General features: G+C 34.3%; 1 protein-coding gene across 2 annotated transcripts in view; it reads right to left on the bottom strand.

Moving 5' to 3' along the window:
• Positions 1-366: 366 nt before the first annotated feature.
• Positions 367-17,235, bottom strand: part of LOC108913926 (multidrug resistance-associated protein 4-like) — a 31,711-nt gene continuing 14,842 nt past the window's right edge. For both annotated transcript variants that reach the window (XM_018719575.1, XM_018719576.1), the window contains exons 4-15: positions 9,968-10,307; positions 7,798-8,020; positions 7,384-7,679; positions 5,170-5,515; positions 3,344-3,789; positions 3,138-3,287; positions 2,397-3,002; positions 2,186-2,336; positions 1,902-2,132; positions 1,545-1,843; positions 986-1,401; positions 367-856 (exon numbers count right to left, since the gene is read on the bottom strand). In XM_018719575.1, coding sequence (XP_018575091.1) covers positions 583-856; positions 986-1,401; positions 1,545-1,843; positions 1,902-2,132; positions 2,186-2,336; positions 2,397-3,002; positions 3,138-3,287; positions 3,344-3,789; positions 5,170-5,515; positions 7,384-7,679; positions 7,798-8,020; positions 9,968-10,307 — 3,778 coding nt within the window. In that variant the 3' untranslated portion in view covers positions 367-582. The remainder of the gene's footprint in view (positions 857-985; positions 1,402-1,544; positions 1,844-1,901; positions 2,133-2,185; positions 2,337-2,396; positions 3,003-3,137; positions 3,288-3,343; positions 3,790-5,169; positions 5,516-7,383; positions 7,680-7,797; positions 8,021-9,967; positions 10,308-17,235) is intronic.

Raw genomic sequence — 17,235 nt, 5'->3', positions numbered from 1 at the left:
TTTTAACAGGTTGCAGGGTTGATTTTGTTGAATTCTACCATTTTTCAGCAATTTTTTGAGGTTAGAAAAAAACTCGTGATGGGATCAAATGAGTTGCCGATTCGGTTTCAACGACCCAAAAAACATATAATACGATAGGTTTGGCCGAGGCGACCTTTCGTCGATTTTTTTTTGTGGTCCTGTGTTATTTGTGTGTTAACTTATTCTGTTTTCTTTTAATTTTTGGACACTGAATATGAAATTGTGTTTATGAGTTACAAACAGAAATTATGTAATGATAACTATCCATAAGGTGACAATAAAGAAACAGCGGATTATATACTATCACAAATTATATATATTTTTTACAAAATAACAGAACATTAAGTAGATTTGCAGAAAAATATATATACGTATAATTAATATTTATTAAAAATATATAACTATGTACAATTTAAGTTAAAACTGCCTTAAAACTGCAGGTCTCCTAGTATCATACCACTGGAACATCCTTAAGTATTTAAATAAATATCTTTCAATACGAAACTGGGAAACATGCAATATATATAAAATGTTCCCTAAAAATATGTATAACAAACAGCTCTATTCTGGAACAGCATGCTGCCTTTGGTAGCTTTCCCTAGCAATTCTTCTAAGTTGATCGGCCAGTGATTTACCAGATTCTGCTACCATTTTATAAAATACGCTATTTTGGTTTTGTAGGAGAACATGCGGATGATCAAATTCAATCATCGTACCAGAATCCATTACTAATACTTTATCCGAGTCCATTATTGTATTTAAACGATGGGCTACTGTTAATACCGTGCAGTTTGCAAACTTTCTGCGGATCGTTTTCTGGATCAGGGCATCGGTTCTGCAAAATAAAGTTTGTTTTAAAAGAATGAAGAATGAGGAACTGACTTAAGAGCAGATGTATAAAGTAAGTACAAATGAAATGTTTCGTATTTAATTAAATATGGCACACAAAGATATGATAACTTACTGTGGATCTACATTTGCAGTGGCTTCATCCAACATGAGTATCTTATTATTCCTTATGATAGCTCTGGCTAAACAAATAAGTTGTCTCTGACCAACGCTGTAGTTTGCGCCCCTGTCAGTTACTCTGTTTTCTAATCTGTTGATTATATTGGAAGGATCATTCAATTCAACATCATTTATGGCGCTATAAAGTACGTCGTCCGGATATTCTTCAAACGGATCTAAATTATATCGCAAGGTTCCTGAGAATAAAACAGGATCTTGAGGAATAATAGATATTTTCGATCTGAGATCTTTCAAAATGAGATCTTTGGTATCAATTTCATCGATTTTTATTTCTCCTTCTACTACTGCCAGTCTAAATAAAGCTGAAATTAGAGACGATTTTCCAGCACCAGTTCTGCCCACAATTCCAATCTAGAATGTAATAATTTATTATTAAAAAAATGTAGGTTTTTACAAAAAGTTTTAAAATATGTACATATTAATCAATAATTAAAAATGTATTATTTACATATCTTTAGTAGAACGATGATTATGATAATTCTATTTCTGCATACCTTTTCATTTGGTTTAATTACTAGATTCAGATTTTTCAAAACAAGATCTCCAGTTTCAATGTATTTCAGTCCCATGTTATTAAAGACGATTTCACCTTTGTCTGGCCAAGCTTTCGGCGGATTTTTGGGTATATCTGGTTGTTTTTCTTGAGGTAACTGTTTGTAATCTAAAACTCTTTCAACGGACATCAGCTGATTCGACACCTCTGCTGATTGACGCATTCCCCATTGCAGTAAACCAGTTAGGGCTGCCGATTGTGTAATTGCCAGGCCCACATCTCCTCCACGCAGGCCTAAGTCTAATAAAAGAAAATAATCATTGTAGGGAAATCTTCTATACGATGTTTATATACATACTTTCGCCAAATGTGAGGAAACTAAACGTAATGAGGCCAACAAAAATAACGCATAAAATGTCCAACCAAAATCCAAACGCCGAACTTGCTGCAATGAACATAAACCAGGCACTGGAGTGACAATCTTGGTGTTTGTCAAATTCGTTTCTCAAAATGTCCTGTGCACCAAATGCCCTTATTGTAGTTAATCCCTGTAGAGTTGCATTTAAATGCGTGAAGACGGGACTTCTCACTAAAATTAAATATATTAATAATCTCTTTAAATTCAATATGTCATAGACTTACTAATTCCTTCTAATCTTTTAATATTTTTTGAGGATCTTAAGAAAACGTGTCTTAATAATATGAAGAATACACCAGATATTGCCACTAATATTAAAAATTGTGGATTCACAACAGCAACTAAAACTAGGGAACCAGCCATTGACAGCATGATCTAAAAAAAAATAACGGGTAAGTGAAGCGGCAAGTGGATATTTGTAACATGTATGCTAACCTGTCCAGCATCGATAATTACTTTTGGTAAAAGTTCATCTATGGCACCCATATCTTTAGAAAATCTGTTTAAGATACGACCACTGGGATTTGTGTCAAAAAATCTCATGGTCGTACCAATTATACTATGGAACATCATGTTATGCAGTTTTTGTGAACTGATCATTGCTAATTTGTAAAAGAGCACGGATCTCAATAGGGCTGTAACAAAAAGAGCAACTATAAATCCTCCATAGATGTTAACACAAGTTTCTGTTGACCAATCAACGGATGGTCTAACGGTAACTTCCTCGGTTCCATTCTTGGGAGGGGAAGTATTTCTAAACTCTTCAATGTTAACCCAGAAACTGACAAAATAATCCACACCACCTGCCGACAACTGCGCTAAGATATATAATATTATAACTATAGCCACGAAACAGAAATTTCCGCCAGAGTGGAAGTATTTCCAGAGAAGAGATCCATGAACATTGCCTTTAGATGATACTTCTTGCATATCTTTAATTTTTATTTCTTCTTCCGATTCGTATTCCTCATTATCTTCTTGCAGGATGCTATCTGGCAGACTTAACTCGCTTATGGCACTGGCCATAGACGACTTAGTACTCTAAAAAAAATTGATACATATTATTATTATTATTGCAATTACAATTACAATTACTATTACTATTACTATTACTATTATTATTATTTATTTATTTCAAATATATTTTTTAAATCAATAACTGGGTGGCGTACTTACCCTTATGGACATTTTTCTTAAAATTTTGACATTCTCTATTTGTTTCTGCCTTTCTTCATCAGTTGGTTCAGGTTCCGAGGTAAGTAATTTGGCATACAAATTATCACTTTCGGATAAATATCTGAATGTACCTTCATTTTCTATTTGCCCCTGTAAATAATTCTCTTTATATTTACACATCTGTAACTAATTGTTTTCGGACTTACGTGATTAAGAATTAGGATGTGGTCAGCATCTTTTAAATGATGTACCTGGTGTGTTACCAGAATCCTAGTTTTATTAACTAAATACCCATTAATGCATTCATCGTATAAGTGCTTTGACACGTGGATGTCCACAGCGGATAAAGGATCATCTAGCAAATAAATATCTACGTCTCGGTAAACAGCTCTGGCCAGATTTATCCTAGCTTTTTGCCCACCACTTAAAGAAGCACCTCTGTCGCCAACGATTGTTTGGTCTCCGTTTGGGAATTGTTTAAAATCCTTTTCTAAGTCACATGCACGAATGACGTCGTGGTAGCGCTTTTTGTCGTATTCCGCTCCGAAGAGAATATTTTGACGAACAGTAGCCGCAAATACCCAAGGTTCTTGTGATGCATAGGACATGGTTCCATTAATTTGTATGGTGCCACTGGCTACTTCCAATTCGCCTGCAAAACAATAAATGTAAAATATAGAATGCTGCATAGTGTCTAGTTGGTGATTTTCAACTGTTTAGTATCTGCATTCCAACTATCCGCATTAGCTTCATTCATGGCCTCCCGCATTTTAGATTCGTCTTTAATTACTAGTGGGTACTCGATCACATGAAAATGTAACAACTCAGATAGTCAAAAAGAAAACAGTATTTCATGAATATTTGCATTCATTTTGTATCAAATAGTTAGAGGCAAAAGCTGCACAACATTGAGGAAGAACTTATTTTCCCAGCAGTAATGCAAATTGTAAATATTACGTTCTGCGGTATATCCTTCTATCAAATGATATTGTTGCTCGTCGAATAACAGTGATAATCTTTGTCATAATATTCGAATTTGGGGTGAAACATCAGCAATTGAAGAGGTATTGGTATTGACAAACTTATAACAAATAGACCTACACACTTTTATTGATGGAGCTCCAGTAATGCCTAGAAGATGTTAAAACCTGCAAACGTTGTAAAGACATAGCTCTCCGTATTGTACGAAGACGCGTTACTAGATTCACAACAGCTATTGCTACTGTAGTAGTTAATATTAGCTTTATTGTAACAAATATGTATGCTCAGTTGTTCATTATTATGTTGCATAATAATTAAAAAAAAACGACTGAGGTGTACTCTGAATTAAGGAAGTTTTTGAGTTGGTGGACACACGCCACAAGTATAGACTTTGTAGTTTATAAGGTATATGGTCGCAAGAGTAGTAAGAAGAAATCAGTATTTAATATGGAAAATCCTAAGGGAGAATGTATTGAAAGTGCTACAAGGGTGGTGAACTGGAAATTGTCAAGTAACCACAGTTTAGCTGAGGTAAATCATCGACGCACATCAAGCCGAATATCCTGGCGTGGCACTCCGCTACTAGCGATATTAGCAAGGAGCAGGTCTGCCGCCTTAAAGGCTTGATTACTACTTGTGTTTTTTTTTGCTCAATATTAAGATTATTGTTATTCGAAATCAAACAGCTTTACTTGTACCTCTCCTGCCTCATCTCTACAACACCACCACACATTTAAAATTAAACCTTTTCTCTGTATCATGTAAAGAACTTTACAACATGTGAATGTTTAAGAATTAAGAGATGCAATCACAATTTTCTTGGAAGAAAAATCAGGAAGCAAGCTTATTTTGTCACGAAAAAGATACTTTGTCGATGTGTTACCAAATTTATTCAATCTTTCAGGACGAGGGAGAGAGATATAGAGAGTGAGTGAGAGAGAGAGATAGGAAGAGAGAGAGGCAGAGATAGGGAGAGAGGAAAATCACTGATTCACTCGTTTTATTGTTCTAATTCTATGTGAACTTTACCTTATGTGAATATTTTACTTACCCAAAATTGTCTGCAAAAGAGAACTTTTTCCGCACCCCACAGGTCCAATGATTCCTATCAGCCTGCCTCTGGGAACATTTAAATTAATGTTAGTTAGAGCGGAGTCAGTCGAAGAAGCATGCCATTTTGCCGTGAGTTGTTTCAAACTAATAGCATTTTTATCAATAATGTAATTCGAATTGTTATTATTCTGTGAAAAAGAAATGGGGACAAATTCTTCATTCATCATGAATTCTTGTAATCTCTTGATGGCTACAAATAATTCTGCTATTTCCGAAATACCTCTAACAAACATCGTAGACATTGTTTGGGATAGGACGTTGAAGTAAGTCATGAGCACAAATACCTAAAACAAAATTTATTTGGAGAAATAAGCGAATATTGGCTTCAGTTGGATTTTGCTTGAAAGGAACTGGGGGCTTTTCATACATTTTTTGTCAATTTGTTAAACTAAAGATAAAATTCGAGTGAAATCTCGGATTCTATTCAAGCACGTTACTTAATTTGGTTGAATATAAAAAAGTTAAATCTTTTGAACCATACCATATTATGTAATACTATAACGGAAATTCAATGCTCTCAAATAAATCGTATATGGTGGGGAATTAGATGGATTTTAGTCAAATATTTGTGTCGTAGATATTGTCAATAAATTAATAGTGTTACTATTAATATTTGAAAAAAAAATATGTATTAAATTTTTGAGTACATTAATTACACAGGCACACAAAAAAATGTCAAGACCCAGAGGGTAGACCCCCCTAGCCCTCCGTTTTTGAGGTCGCTGAAACCGAATATGACCATAAAAAAATTTAACTAGCCATTTCCACGTTACCACCCTCATACACCCCCTTCTGGGAGTTGAAATGTCAATTCTCATACAAAGTCGAGTGGGGTGTTTACTTCTATGTTTTCTGGGCCACTAAGAACGAAGAAGATTACCAAAAATGAATTAGACCCCCTCGTTATCCTCTAGCGTCTCTTTACCACCCCGTACACCCCTTTCTGGGAGTTGAAATGACAATTCTCGTACAAAGTCGAGTAGGGTGTGTATTTCTATGTTTTCTGGGCCACTAAGAACGAAGAAGACTACCAAAAATTAATAAGACTTCTCGTTACCCCCTAGGGGTACCCCCTGGGGGTTAAAGTGTCAATTTTCATACAAAATCGAGTGGATTGTCTATACCTATGTTTTCTAGGCTGCTGAACACAAATGTGGGTGGCAAAGGGTGCTGAGGGTAGATGAGGGGGTTGGATTCATTTTCGGTAGTACTCTTAGTTTTCAGCAGCCTAGAAGATGTAGGCATACACAACCCACTCGACTTTGTATGAGAATTGACACTTCAACCCCCATAAGGGGGTATATGGGGGTGGTAAAGTCACGCTAGAGGGTAGCGAAGAGATCTAATTCATTTTTGGTAGTCTTCTTCGTTCTTAGTGGCCCAGAAAACATATGAATACACACCCTACTCGACTTTGTGTGAGAATTGATATTTGAACTTCCAGAGAGAAGTGTATGGGGGTGGTAAAGAGACGCTAGCGGGTAACGAGGAGGTCTATTCATTTTTGGTAGTCTTTTCTGGTTTTTAGTGGCCCAAGAAACATAGAAATACACACCCTATTCGATTTTGTATGAGACTTGACATTTCAACTCCCAGAAGGTGGTGTATGGGCGTGGTAATGGGCAAATGGCTAGTTAATTTTTTTTAATTGTCATATTCGGTTTCAGCGACCCCAAAAACGGAGGGGTAGAGGGGTCCACCCTCTGGGTCTTGATATATTTTTTTTGTGCCTGTTATAAAAAATGAAAACCTTTAAGTTTAAACATGAAATATTAAATGATATCAGATAGTCACTAACATACAGGGCGTTGCATTAAGAGTGGGATGCAGATTAATGGAAGACTGTTGAAAAAATAAAATAAAAAAATCGAATTCTGGCAATGTTTCCAAAACCATTGCACCAATCAAGTTGAACTTAGTGATAATGTGATAACGCAAATATGATATAAATTTTTTTGTTCTTTACATATAGACAATTAACAAGAAAACAGTGAAAATCAGCTTAGTGTTAAATAAAAAAAACATATGTACTAGTTGGATGTGAAGCCACTTTTTTCCGAAACAAAACCGATCTTTTGTCTCACTATAGTCTTTAAAATAGATACAACAGAAAATAAAAACGAAAATATGAAAACAGGTTAAAGATACGTACTTTGGCAGCTGTGATTGGTTGGTCAGTCAATGCAATGGTTAATAAAGTACAGAACAGTGCAACTCTAGTGGTGAATAAGTTGAAAGTCATAAATACTGCTCTAATATAAGAAGATTTCATAACAATTTTAAGTTCAGCCTTTCTCGCGAATTTTATTATCTTTTCGAATGGCTTTTCCCAGGCGTACATTTTGATTACTTGAACTCCAGAAATAATTTCATCCATCAGCCTTACTCTTTCATCTGTCTTCAAAGCTGTTTGTTTTCTGTATATAGCAGACAGTTTGCCAGTGTAACCTGAAATATTAATTTAAATTTTCGTGGTATCAAAGCTATTCTAGGTTGAAGAGCAGGATTTTAGTGATCTCTGAAGGATTTCGGTAGTTATCCATTAATATTTATATATTACTCCTACCTTGAAACGGAACTACGAGGAAGACAGGTATAATCCCCAAAGCTCCAGCATATCCAGCTTCGGCATACAAGAAGTACACCACAATTATGGCTGCGGTTGGAGCCACCCACATGGGATGTAAAAAAATGGAGACGACATCGAATCTACTAACATCGTTTGAAAGCAAATTAACTATCTTTCCGGATGCTGTGTCTCCGAGGGCAGTCTTACTTAACCTCAATGCCTGAAATTAAAAAAGGAGACTAATATCTTTTTACTTTGTTGAAAATTAAATTACTTAAATGATATTAGTAGAAGAAAGCCCCATAAAATTTAAATGGTATAGGCAAAATTAATAGGTATAATTCATAAAAGAGCATACATATCTCTTTAGTACTGTATAACTTTGAAATATAGCCATGCTTTCAGTTTATTTATAAATTTTATATTATCTCCTTATCAGTTTTTATTTATACCTATACCAATCGTTAAGAAATAAAAAATGATGAACCGCAATGAACATCAGAGCGGGCCTAGGTGTTCTAGTAATGGCTATGTCCCTATAGAGCCTTGCCTGAGAACAACAAGGACAGGTAAAATAATCCTAGCTAAGGATAAGGAAGTGAAAGGTAATTTTGTTGCTGGCGACGAAGAAGTACACACACCACGGCATAGTAACCTGAAAAACCGCTCTACTTGTGAAATATTTTATTACTATTTTAAATTTCAGTAGGCATTTCTGCAACACTGAAATCAGAACTAAAAAAAAAGAAATCTGAACTAAATAACCCCTTGTTCCCGAATGATTTTTGCCTAATCACAAGTAGCTCAATATGGGAAAGTAGATAATAATTGTTTACGATTTACGATTTACATAAAATCTTTTTTCGTTTTTTGCCAATGAGTAAAAAATACCCAACTAAATACAACAAGAAAAAACAACGCTTTAAATACTATTAAATTACGAAATATTGATAACATACTATTGATCTTGAATTTCAGAGTAGGCTGGTAGGTTGATTTGAGGCGTCAGTACTTGAATCCTTGAATGCCGTTGTTAGAGTTCGATCCCGTAGCTGAAAGACCGTAATTCAGCTACATTCGTAGAGGGGAATTAGGCAACTGGCATGGTGGAGTAGAAGCTTGGATCAATGTAAGATTGATACCGGTCGATGTTTGATCATATCAAACGCCTTCGACCACTTCCACTTCGACAACTTGGGAAAAATGCAAATCAAATATAGGCCTATAATTATTATTAACATCGGATTTTCACCTTTTTTAAAACTGGAGAGATTCGAGATTACTTTCAAATGTCAGGGAAAAGACCGGTACTTAACGATAAATTAAACATAGTAGTAATTAATAAGTAATTATTAATCAGCTATAGTTGTCTACATGGTGATTCGCTCATAATGTCATTAATTAAGGGAAGATAGGGAAAATGAGTAGAATACGAATACGCGATTTAAAAAATTTTAAAATGCATGTTTACGCTGAAAAAAATATTTACAAATCATTATTTAAACCCCTTTTCACACTGCTCCTGATCGCTGACCCACAACGGTTTAACCAGAATGAATCTTGACCTACCATAATATGCGGTCACTAACCTAGTTTTTAATGCCGTTTTAATCCGTAGGTAGCTACATCGAATAAAGACAGCTTTTTAGCTAGATACATGAATGATTAAGATTTTTTTTTTACATTTTAAATATTAACAAATATTTATTTGTTAATTAAAACAAATGTGTAAGGATAACAATTATTTTCGAATGTTAGGTTATACAATTTAGTATTTCAAATATTTTTAATGTTTTCACTACGTTTTATAATTGAATATGAGTAATTCAAGTAACTATTCAGTTTGTAGTACATATATCTTACTATGTGACTTATTATTTTTCAGAGTTGAATGGTTGAGATCCGTTGCACTTTGATTTTGAAAGCAACTGCAAAACTGGACGACTGGGAAATCAGTTGTTACAACGTCCGATAGCTGTGTACTCCGCCGGCCGGTTTCGAAGTGGAGCGCCGAGTTGACGGGGGTTAAGGGGTAAATTACTTATTTTTTAAAAGTCGAGTAATTTTTTTTGATTTTCTGTCTATTAGGCCTTTCGAATACGTGATTAAAATTAATGACATTATGACTGATTCACCCTGTATATGAATATTTATTCAGGTTACTTACTTTTCTATAAATTAACGCACAACACGCCGCTCGTACTTTCATTCCGTAGTGGAATGCTCCCATTATATACTGATTCATGAATAAGGCACTAAGGGCATTTAATACTACGACGCCACCGGCATACCACAGGGCTTCAGTCTTGGTGACAGTAGGTACTGGCTTGAAATATTCTAAGAGCCTCCCAAGCATCAGGGGTTGGCTTAGGCGAATGAATATATCCATGAATGCTAAAAGTACACCTAAATATAAGTACTCTGGCCAGAAGGTAGCTACTAATACTCTAAGGAGGCTCGGTTTCTTGTTGTTCTTTTTTGCTTTCTCTTCGTTCTTATTCCAGTTTCTGTAACAAGGATTTTATTAGTATTAGAGTTGCTTTGGTTCATACAGAGAATGATACTCTTGATAGGGGACCACCTAGCCGGGTGTCTTGGCCGGTGGATTTCGATCTGCCGAGGTAAGCATCACGGACGCAGGCTGGGATTTGGATGGGTGACCTAATTCAGGCTCGGGGACGTGGCTGTGGCAGCCTACCAGAGACCTGGGTCGCTCAACATTTTCCGCATGCGTGTGGTCCCCGATAAATGGTAATGAGAACAGAGCAAAGAAAATATCTGTAACTCAAGACCATGCTATCATACATAAACTGTAAGAGACTTTGCCACCAAGCCACCTGTGTAGTAAATAGGATGGTTTTAAGAAAAGTACTCGAGAAATGAAGGAGGGCGTACAAGGGGCCTAATAAGGCCTAAGTACTGCGATGGAAAAACAATTCCACCACTCTCCGACATACATACATACTCTTGATATCCCGTTAACAAAATTAAAAAACTAGGTGGACACGTTATTGGGTAGTTCTTTAGGATCGAACACATACAGACTGTACAAAGTCACAATTAAATCAAGTTTAACAACTGAGATAGTACTTAAGAGTTGCAATGTTGCTGAACCAAAAGAACTGAGCTTAGAAAGTTCATGTTTCTGTTCAATGTTCATGTTCAATTATTGTCATAAACACTAGACTGGAAAATATATTATATTGAAAAAATTAATAAAACTTGCGTAAGTTGCAAACATTTCGAAAAATGTTTCTTTTAGGATGTTAAACTTATTAAAAATATAGTTACATCTAAATAAATTTTGAACAAACAAATACCTATACTGAAACCAAATTTTGTGCGCATGATTAAAATGGTGAAAAAATTGAGATTGAAAGTCAATATCGTAAAAATGAGGTATTTTGTTTTCATTTTTGAAATACAAAACTAATTTTCTGCTGCTTTTGTGTCCTGAGCAGTATGCTCTTGGTCATTCCGAACATATTTAGAATCTTTATAAAATAATTTCTGTAGGTTATTGTCTCTAATATACCATAATATGTATATTATTTATAATGGCGAACTTAGTAGCTAGAACTCTTTACATCTTAGATTTCACCAAAAGTTAAATTTTTCTGCTTCAATTATCTTCAGTGTTATCCTCCATGAACTTGCACAGAATAAAATAAAACGCAAAAAAGCTACGTTTTATTTAAATGGAGTAGTTAACAGGCACAACTATCGCTTTTGGTCCCAGGAAAATCCACACTGGACATGCGAATCGCATACGCAGCATCCACAGAAAGTTAATGTATGGGCAGGTATCATCAACAACAGAATCTTGGGCCCATTCTTATTTGAAGAAAGTCTTACTGCCGCACGCTACCTGGATTTCCTAACATTTGACCTGATACCTGCTCTAGCTGTGATTTTCCCTCATGAAATTGATCCAGATATACCGAATGGAAGAATTTGGTTCCAACAAGATGGCGCTCACCCACATTTTGGTACTGACGTTCGAAGATACTTAGATGAAATGTTTTCAAATCGCTGGATTGGTAGACGGAGTACAGTTGAATGGCCGCCAAGATCCCCAGACTTAACACCCCTGGATTATTTTCTTTGGGGATATTTGAGAGAAAGGGTCTACTAGGACAGACCGGATAATATTGAGAATTTAAAGAACAAGATTAGGGCGGAGATGTATAATTTACCAGCTGAAGTACTTCAGAATGCTTTGGATAGCTTTTACTATCGTCTTGGAGAATGCCAAATAGTGAATGGAGGACATTTTCAGCATTTGCGACATTAAGTTTATTTTTGTAAATTATCTAGTTGTTTCAATTTCTAAATGAAAAAAGACTTGCTATTGAAAAAATAAAACTTGTTTATTTGGTATGGCTGGATTCAGTTTTCTATAAGCTTTTCAACGAGCCCCCTCATGCCTTATGTTTCCATTTGAAAAAAAAAGTAGGGGTAGCTGGGGGTTAGGGGGTTGAAGAAAAATTAATTATTATCTAACCGAAAGATGGGAAAAAATCAAAATCAGTTAAGGTGTTTCGGCGTTTTAAAAAAAATTACTCATTCAAAAGATATGAATTTTATTCCGTACTTCTGGCCATCCCTGTAGAAAATAAGAAGCAAACAACATCAAAAGTTTTGGGTGAAACATGAATGCTCCAACAAGCAGCTGGAATCAGGAAATAAATTTTATTTCCAAGTCCGAAGCTCAATTTTCATTTTCTGATCTCAATATTACAAATTCCCAAGGTTTTGTTATAGTTGTACAAAACTCGTTTATTAACGCATAAAAATTGTAATGTTTGAATAAATAAATATTGTTCTATTTTCCATTCCTTATAAAAAGAACAACAGTGCTATTTGTAAAATGATGGCACTGAAATTTAATGTCATTATGTGTCAATAATGACAGCGTCGTAAGTAAAATCTAAAACAATACGAAAAACTGTATTAGTCCGCTACTCTGCAAATTCTATTCTACATTGAAAACAGTGTTCAAATAAATATTTAGATAACAACATCCTGTACTGAGCTTATAAGAAAAATGTAATGAATTCCAGCTGATTAAACACGATCGGACTGATGACCTCCATATTTTTGACAAAGAATCTATTTTTAAGAGATACCGTTTAAGTCAAGGTTATGGATATTCGCTAATTTGGAGAGTTAATTTTGTATTCTTCGGGTGTTCTTGCAACTTTTTCAACTTATGTTCAATAAAACATCTATTAAGTAACATAATTAACATAACATTTACATTCGATGCTAATGATGATATTTGATGCTAATTACAGGAGACGTCTATCGTGGTTGATTTTGAAATAAATTATATATTTTGTTGAGGTTTCAGTCACTCTTTAAACAAAAACGGATATTGTGCAATTATTTTTCATTTACTAGGTAAGTTGGTGAATTCAAATATAATTTAATTGTCTTTTAAATTAGTCAATATTTATTATATTTTAATATAAGATACAGAAGCACTTTATTTTCAAAAGTTATTTCTTATCCTATTATTGGTGAATATACAGGCCAATTAGGCCCAACAGATAAATTCAATATGATGTTATTATCTCTTTTTTTTAGATAACGAAATAGTTTCCTTTTTTTACTGGAATTTATTCAAAATTTTTCATTATCTGTTTAGAATTGTTTTAATAAAAACGAATTATAAACTCCGGATATGAGTAAGCTTGTCGTTGAAATTATAATATGTAATATATTCTGGGCATGTTAATCTTTTAGAAGATTATTATATGAAATAAATCCTATGTAAATAAGTACTCGCATTTACTTTTTTCATTATTCTAATTTATTTTTTCATTTTGTATTTGTATTATTAATATTAGTAGGTATCTACACAAATTTACAATTAGAAATGTGCCAGCTTACCTTTACCACTTTTTGCTTTTGATTAAAATAAACGCTTTTTGGAATGACTGACATACTTGTTACTAATAGATTTCTTATCGTAAAACTTTTTTATTGTAAAACCTTAGTTATTGAATATTGTTTTTAAGAGATGACATGGTAATATGTTTTATAAATCTACAAGAAACGACTGTTCGTTTTACAATAACACATTTGTTTTCATGAAAATTAACAGTACCTAGATAACAATCAAACAATAAGTAATTGCTTTATTTTTATGAAGCTGTGTTGTACAAAATATGTATAATTATTTTAATAATGGATAACTGTATATCGCGTCCAATAGGTACTGGTGTTTTAATATTATTTAAATACAGGGTGTTAAAAAAAGAGTGTAAAATATTTAAGGAGTAATAGTATGAACCAAAACACACACAACGCATGTTTGGAAGAATTCACCAAAGATTGCGTGATATCGGTTCCTTGAGCAAACAGTGCCATTTATCCGGAAGACCAAGGTCGGTATCCACTCCTAGAGCAGAAGAAGAAATTCTAGCACTGGTAGAACAGAATCCAGGTACGAGTGTGCGGAGAATATCAGCCGAGATAGGAATTAGTGGTCCTCTTGTTTGGAGAATCCTTCACGAGCAACTGCTTTATTCATACCATGTGCAACGAGTACAGGCCTTAAATCCAATAAATGATCATCAAGCACGTTTGTTTTTTTGCCGCTGGTTTCTACGTCATGATGCTGACCCTCGTTTTCTTGCAAACATTCTTTTTACTGATGAGGCCGGGTTCACAAGAAATGGAGTGTTTAATTTTCACAATACGCATATTTGGGCCGACGAAAATCCTCATGCTCTAATAGAATCTGGACATCAGGCACGTTTTTCATTAAACATTTGGATGGGTATTGTAGGTGACAGGTTTCTAGGTCCTGTTGTTTTACCAAACCGATAAACAGGCGCTGCTTACCTCAACCTTTCTGCAGAACACACTGTATGAGTTTTTGGAAGACATTCCTTTGAATCAGAGGCAACAAATGTGGTTCCAGCATGATGGTGTTCCAGCTCATTTTTCCATGGCCGTTAGAGAGCATTTACACCAAACTTTTCCACATAGATGGGTAGGAAGGGCCGGACCTATTTTATGGCCTCCAAGATCGCCTGATCTGAACCCTCTAGATTTCTTTGTTTGGGGATATTTGAAGACATTAGTGTATGGTACTCCTGTGAATAGCCTGAAAGAGCTGCAGCTACGGATTAATCAAAAGTGTCAAGAAATCCAAACCAAGGAGGGTGTTTTCGAAAGAGTTCGAATATCGTTGAGACGAAGATGTCGTGCTTCTGTAACTTTGTTTTTTGTTTGTTAAAAGCTTCATTTGTCGGTTTATTCCTAATAAAATAAAATGTTTGAAAAACGAATAGTGGTCCATCTCTCCGCAACCGTTACTTTGCGGACCAATGTTTATTAAGACCTTTCTGCTTATTCATACTATTACCTCCTGAAATATTTTACACTCTTTTTTTAACACCCTGTATATGTGGCAATCACATGAAACAGAAGAATGTTTCTTTTTTACCGATTCCATAGTACAAATTAAACGTTGTTTTTTAATTGTTGGAATGGAATTGATATTTAAAAACACCTCAGAAAAACAAGAAAAGCCTATTGATAATTACAAATTGTGCGCTTCTGATTATTATTAATTTTATTACCATATGATTGGAAGGTTATATGTCAAGTATAAAAATTAAAAAAAACATGTGCTTTTCTCCGTTACAGTGCAAACCTTGACAAATTGTGATATTTTAAGAAATAACACAACAGATTTTTTAGCTACAATTTTAGTCTATTTTTAAATTGTGAAACTAAAATGAAGGAAACAAGTGACAGACAATTTGGGGGTTATATCACATTCATGGCTTAATCTGAATCAAAACGGTGTTAAAGCTATTCAAAATTAATTAATTAATAGGTGATATTTTCTTTCAATGTTTCAAACATTGTTTAATAATTTGATGTATATGTGGTTTTTCATTAGAATTGTTTGGAAATTTAATTTTATAGTTATATAGTTTTCGGTGACTAACAACTGGTCTACGAAGTTTTTTGTTCAGTATGTTTATCATATCTAAACTGTAAATAACTGGTGTGAGTGACCACATTACAGGTGGCAAATAAATTCATTGCATCAAATTATTGAGCATATTTAATACCTATATCTGCAGTATTTTGATAATTTTACTAATTTATTTCAACTAAAACCGATTTCATTTCACTCAAATAAAGGTACTGATATAGGTATAAAGGTACTGATTAATCATGTACTCTAAATAAACTCGCATTTAGTGCACCTGTAGGTAAATAGAGTAACTGGCTTCATTTTTTGAGTCGCCCCCTCCTCCTTTCATAACCGTATGCGTTGTTTATTATTCCCATTGCCTCCCATTGTGTTTAATGCCGTCATTTAGTTACAATAATAATGTTAAATAATTATTAAAAACAATAAGTATAATATTGAATGGATTAAAATTCCATCCTGGGTCAAATCAGGATACATTTATAGACCACATTTTCCTTTATGTGAATTTGTCGATATATTTTTTGTTGATATACAACATTCATGTCAAAAATGAAACTAGTGGTAATTTGAAAGTTTACATAGTTTTGTACCGAGTCTGGATCAGATATGCTAAATTCATAAAATGTTTTTTCAATAAATGATGTTTACGAATTCGAATTTTTAATTTCCTTTTGCTTATTTCTTGCCATTTACTTTTAATAAAATGTATTCATTAAATGTAAATTTAGGTACATATAGTATGTTTGAGTAGGTAGTTTGTTTTTCTAATTCATTGCTGGATACAGTTATTTTCTACATAATCTTAGTTACTAATTTAATAACTTCCGTTTGGGGCTGTTTTTCAGCATATCAAGATAGATATAGTGTGAAAATGCTCCTTACTTATTGGTAGTGTTGCTATGTCCAGTTGTTTGAAAAAATATAAATAAAAATATTATATACACTCATGTGTATGGGATGTTTCACGTCAAGCGGATCATCGACCTGGACAAAAATTGCGTGATTTGTCATTTTTTAACGAGCTTCGAAAGCCCCCCCCCCTATAACAGATTTGGTGGAAATCGGTTGATTTTCCGAAATTTCGTCCGCCATCTTGAATTTTGCAAATCTCGGATTCGTAATCAGCAACCTCAAAAGCTCCCGTATACCAAGTTTGGTGTAAATCGGTTGATTTTCAAAAATTCAGTCAACAAATCGGTCTTTTGACCGTCATGTTGGATCCGCCATTTTGGATTTTTCATCCAACCACACCAGCTTTTAAGAGGTGTCTCTCAGCTACAATTTTAGCTAAAAAATGACCCGATTGGTTTCGAATTATTTTTTTTCACAACCGTTTTTGCCGTACACTCAGGTTTTCTCCAGCTTCCGGCCGCCATATTGGGTCCGTCATTTTGGATTTTTGAAAAGTACCACTCTGCGTTTGAAAGCCTCTTACTAGACGAACATTTTGAGCCCTTTTACACGTTTCGATC

The sequence above is a fragment of the Anoplophora glabripennis genome, unplaced genomic scaffold (assembly GCF_000390285.2).
Source record: "Anoplophora glabripennis isolate ALB-LARVAE unplaced genomic scaffold, Agla_2.0 scaffold949, whole genome shotgun sequence".
Classification (NCBI taxonomy): domain Eukaryota; kingdom Metazoa; phylum Arthropoda; class Insecta; order Coleoptera; family Cerambycidae; genus Anoplophora; species Anoplophora glabripennis.
The sequence above is the reverse complement of the archived record's forward strand: the minus strand, read 5'-3'. Positions and strand labels throughout refer to the sequence as shown.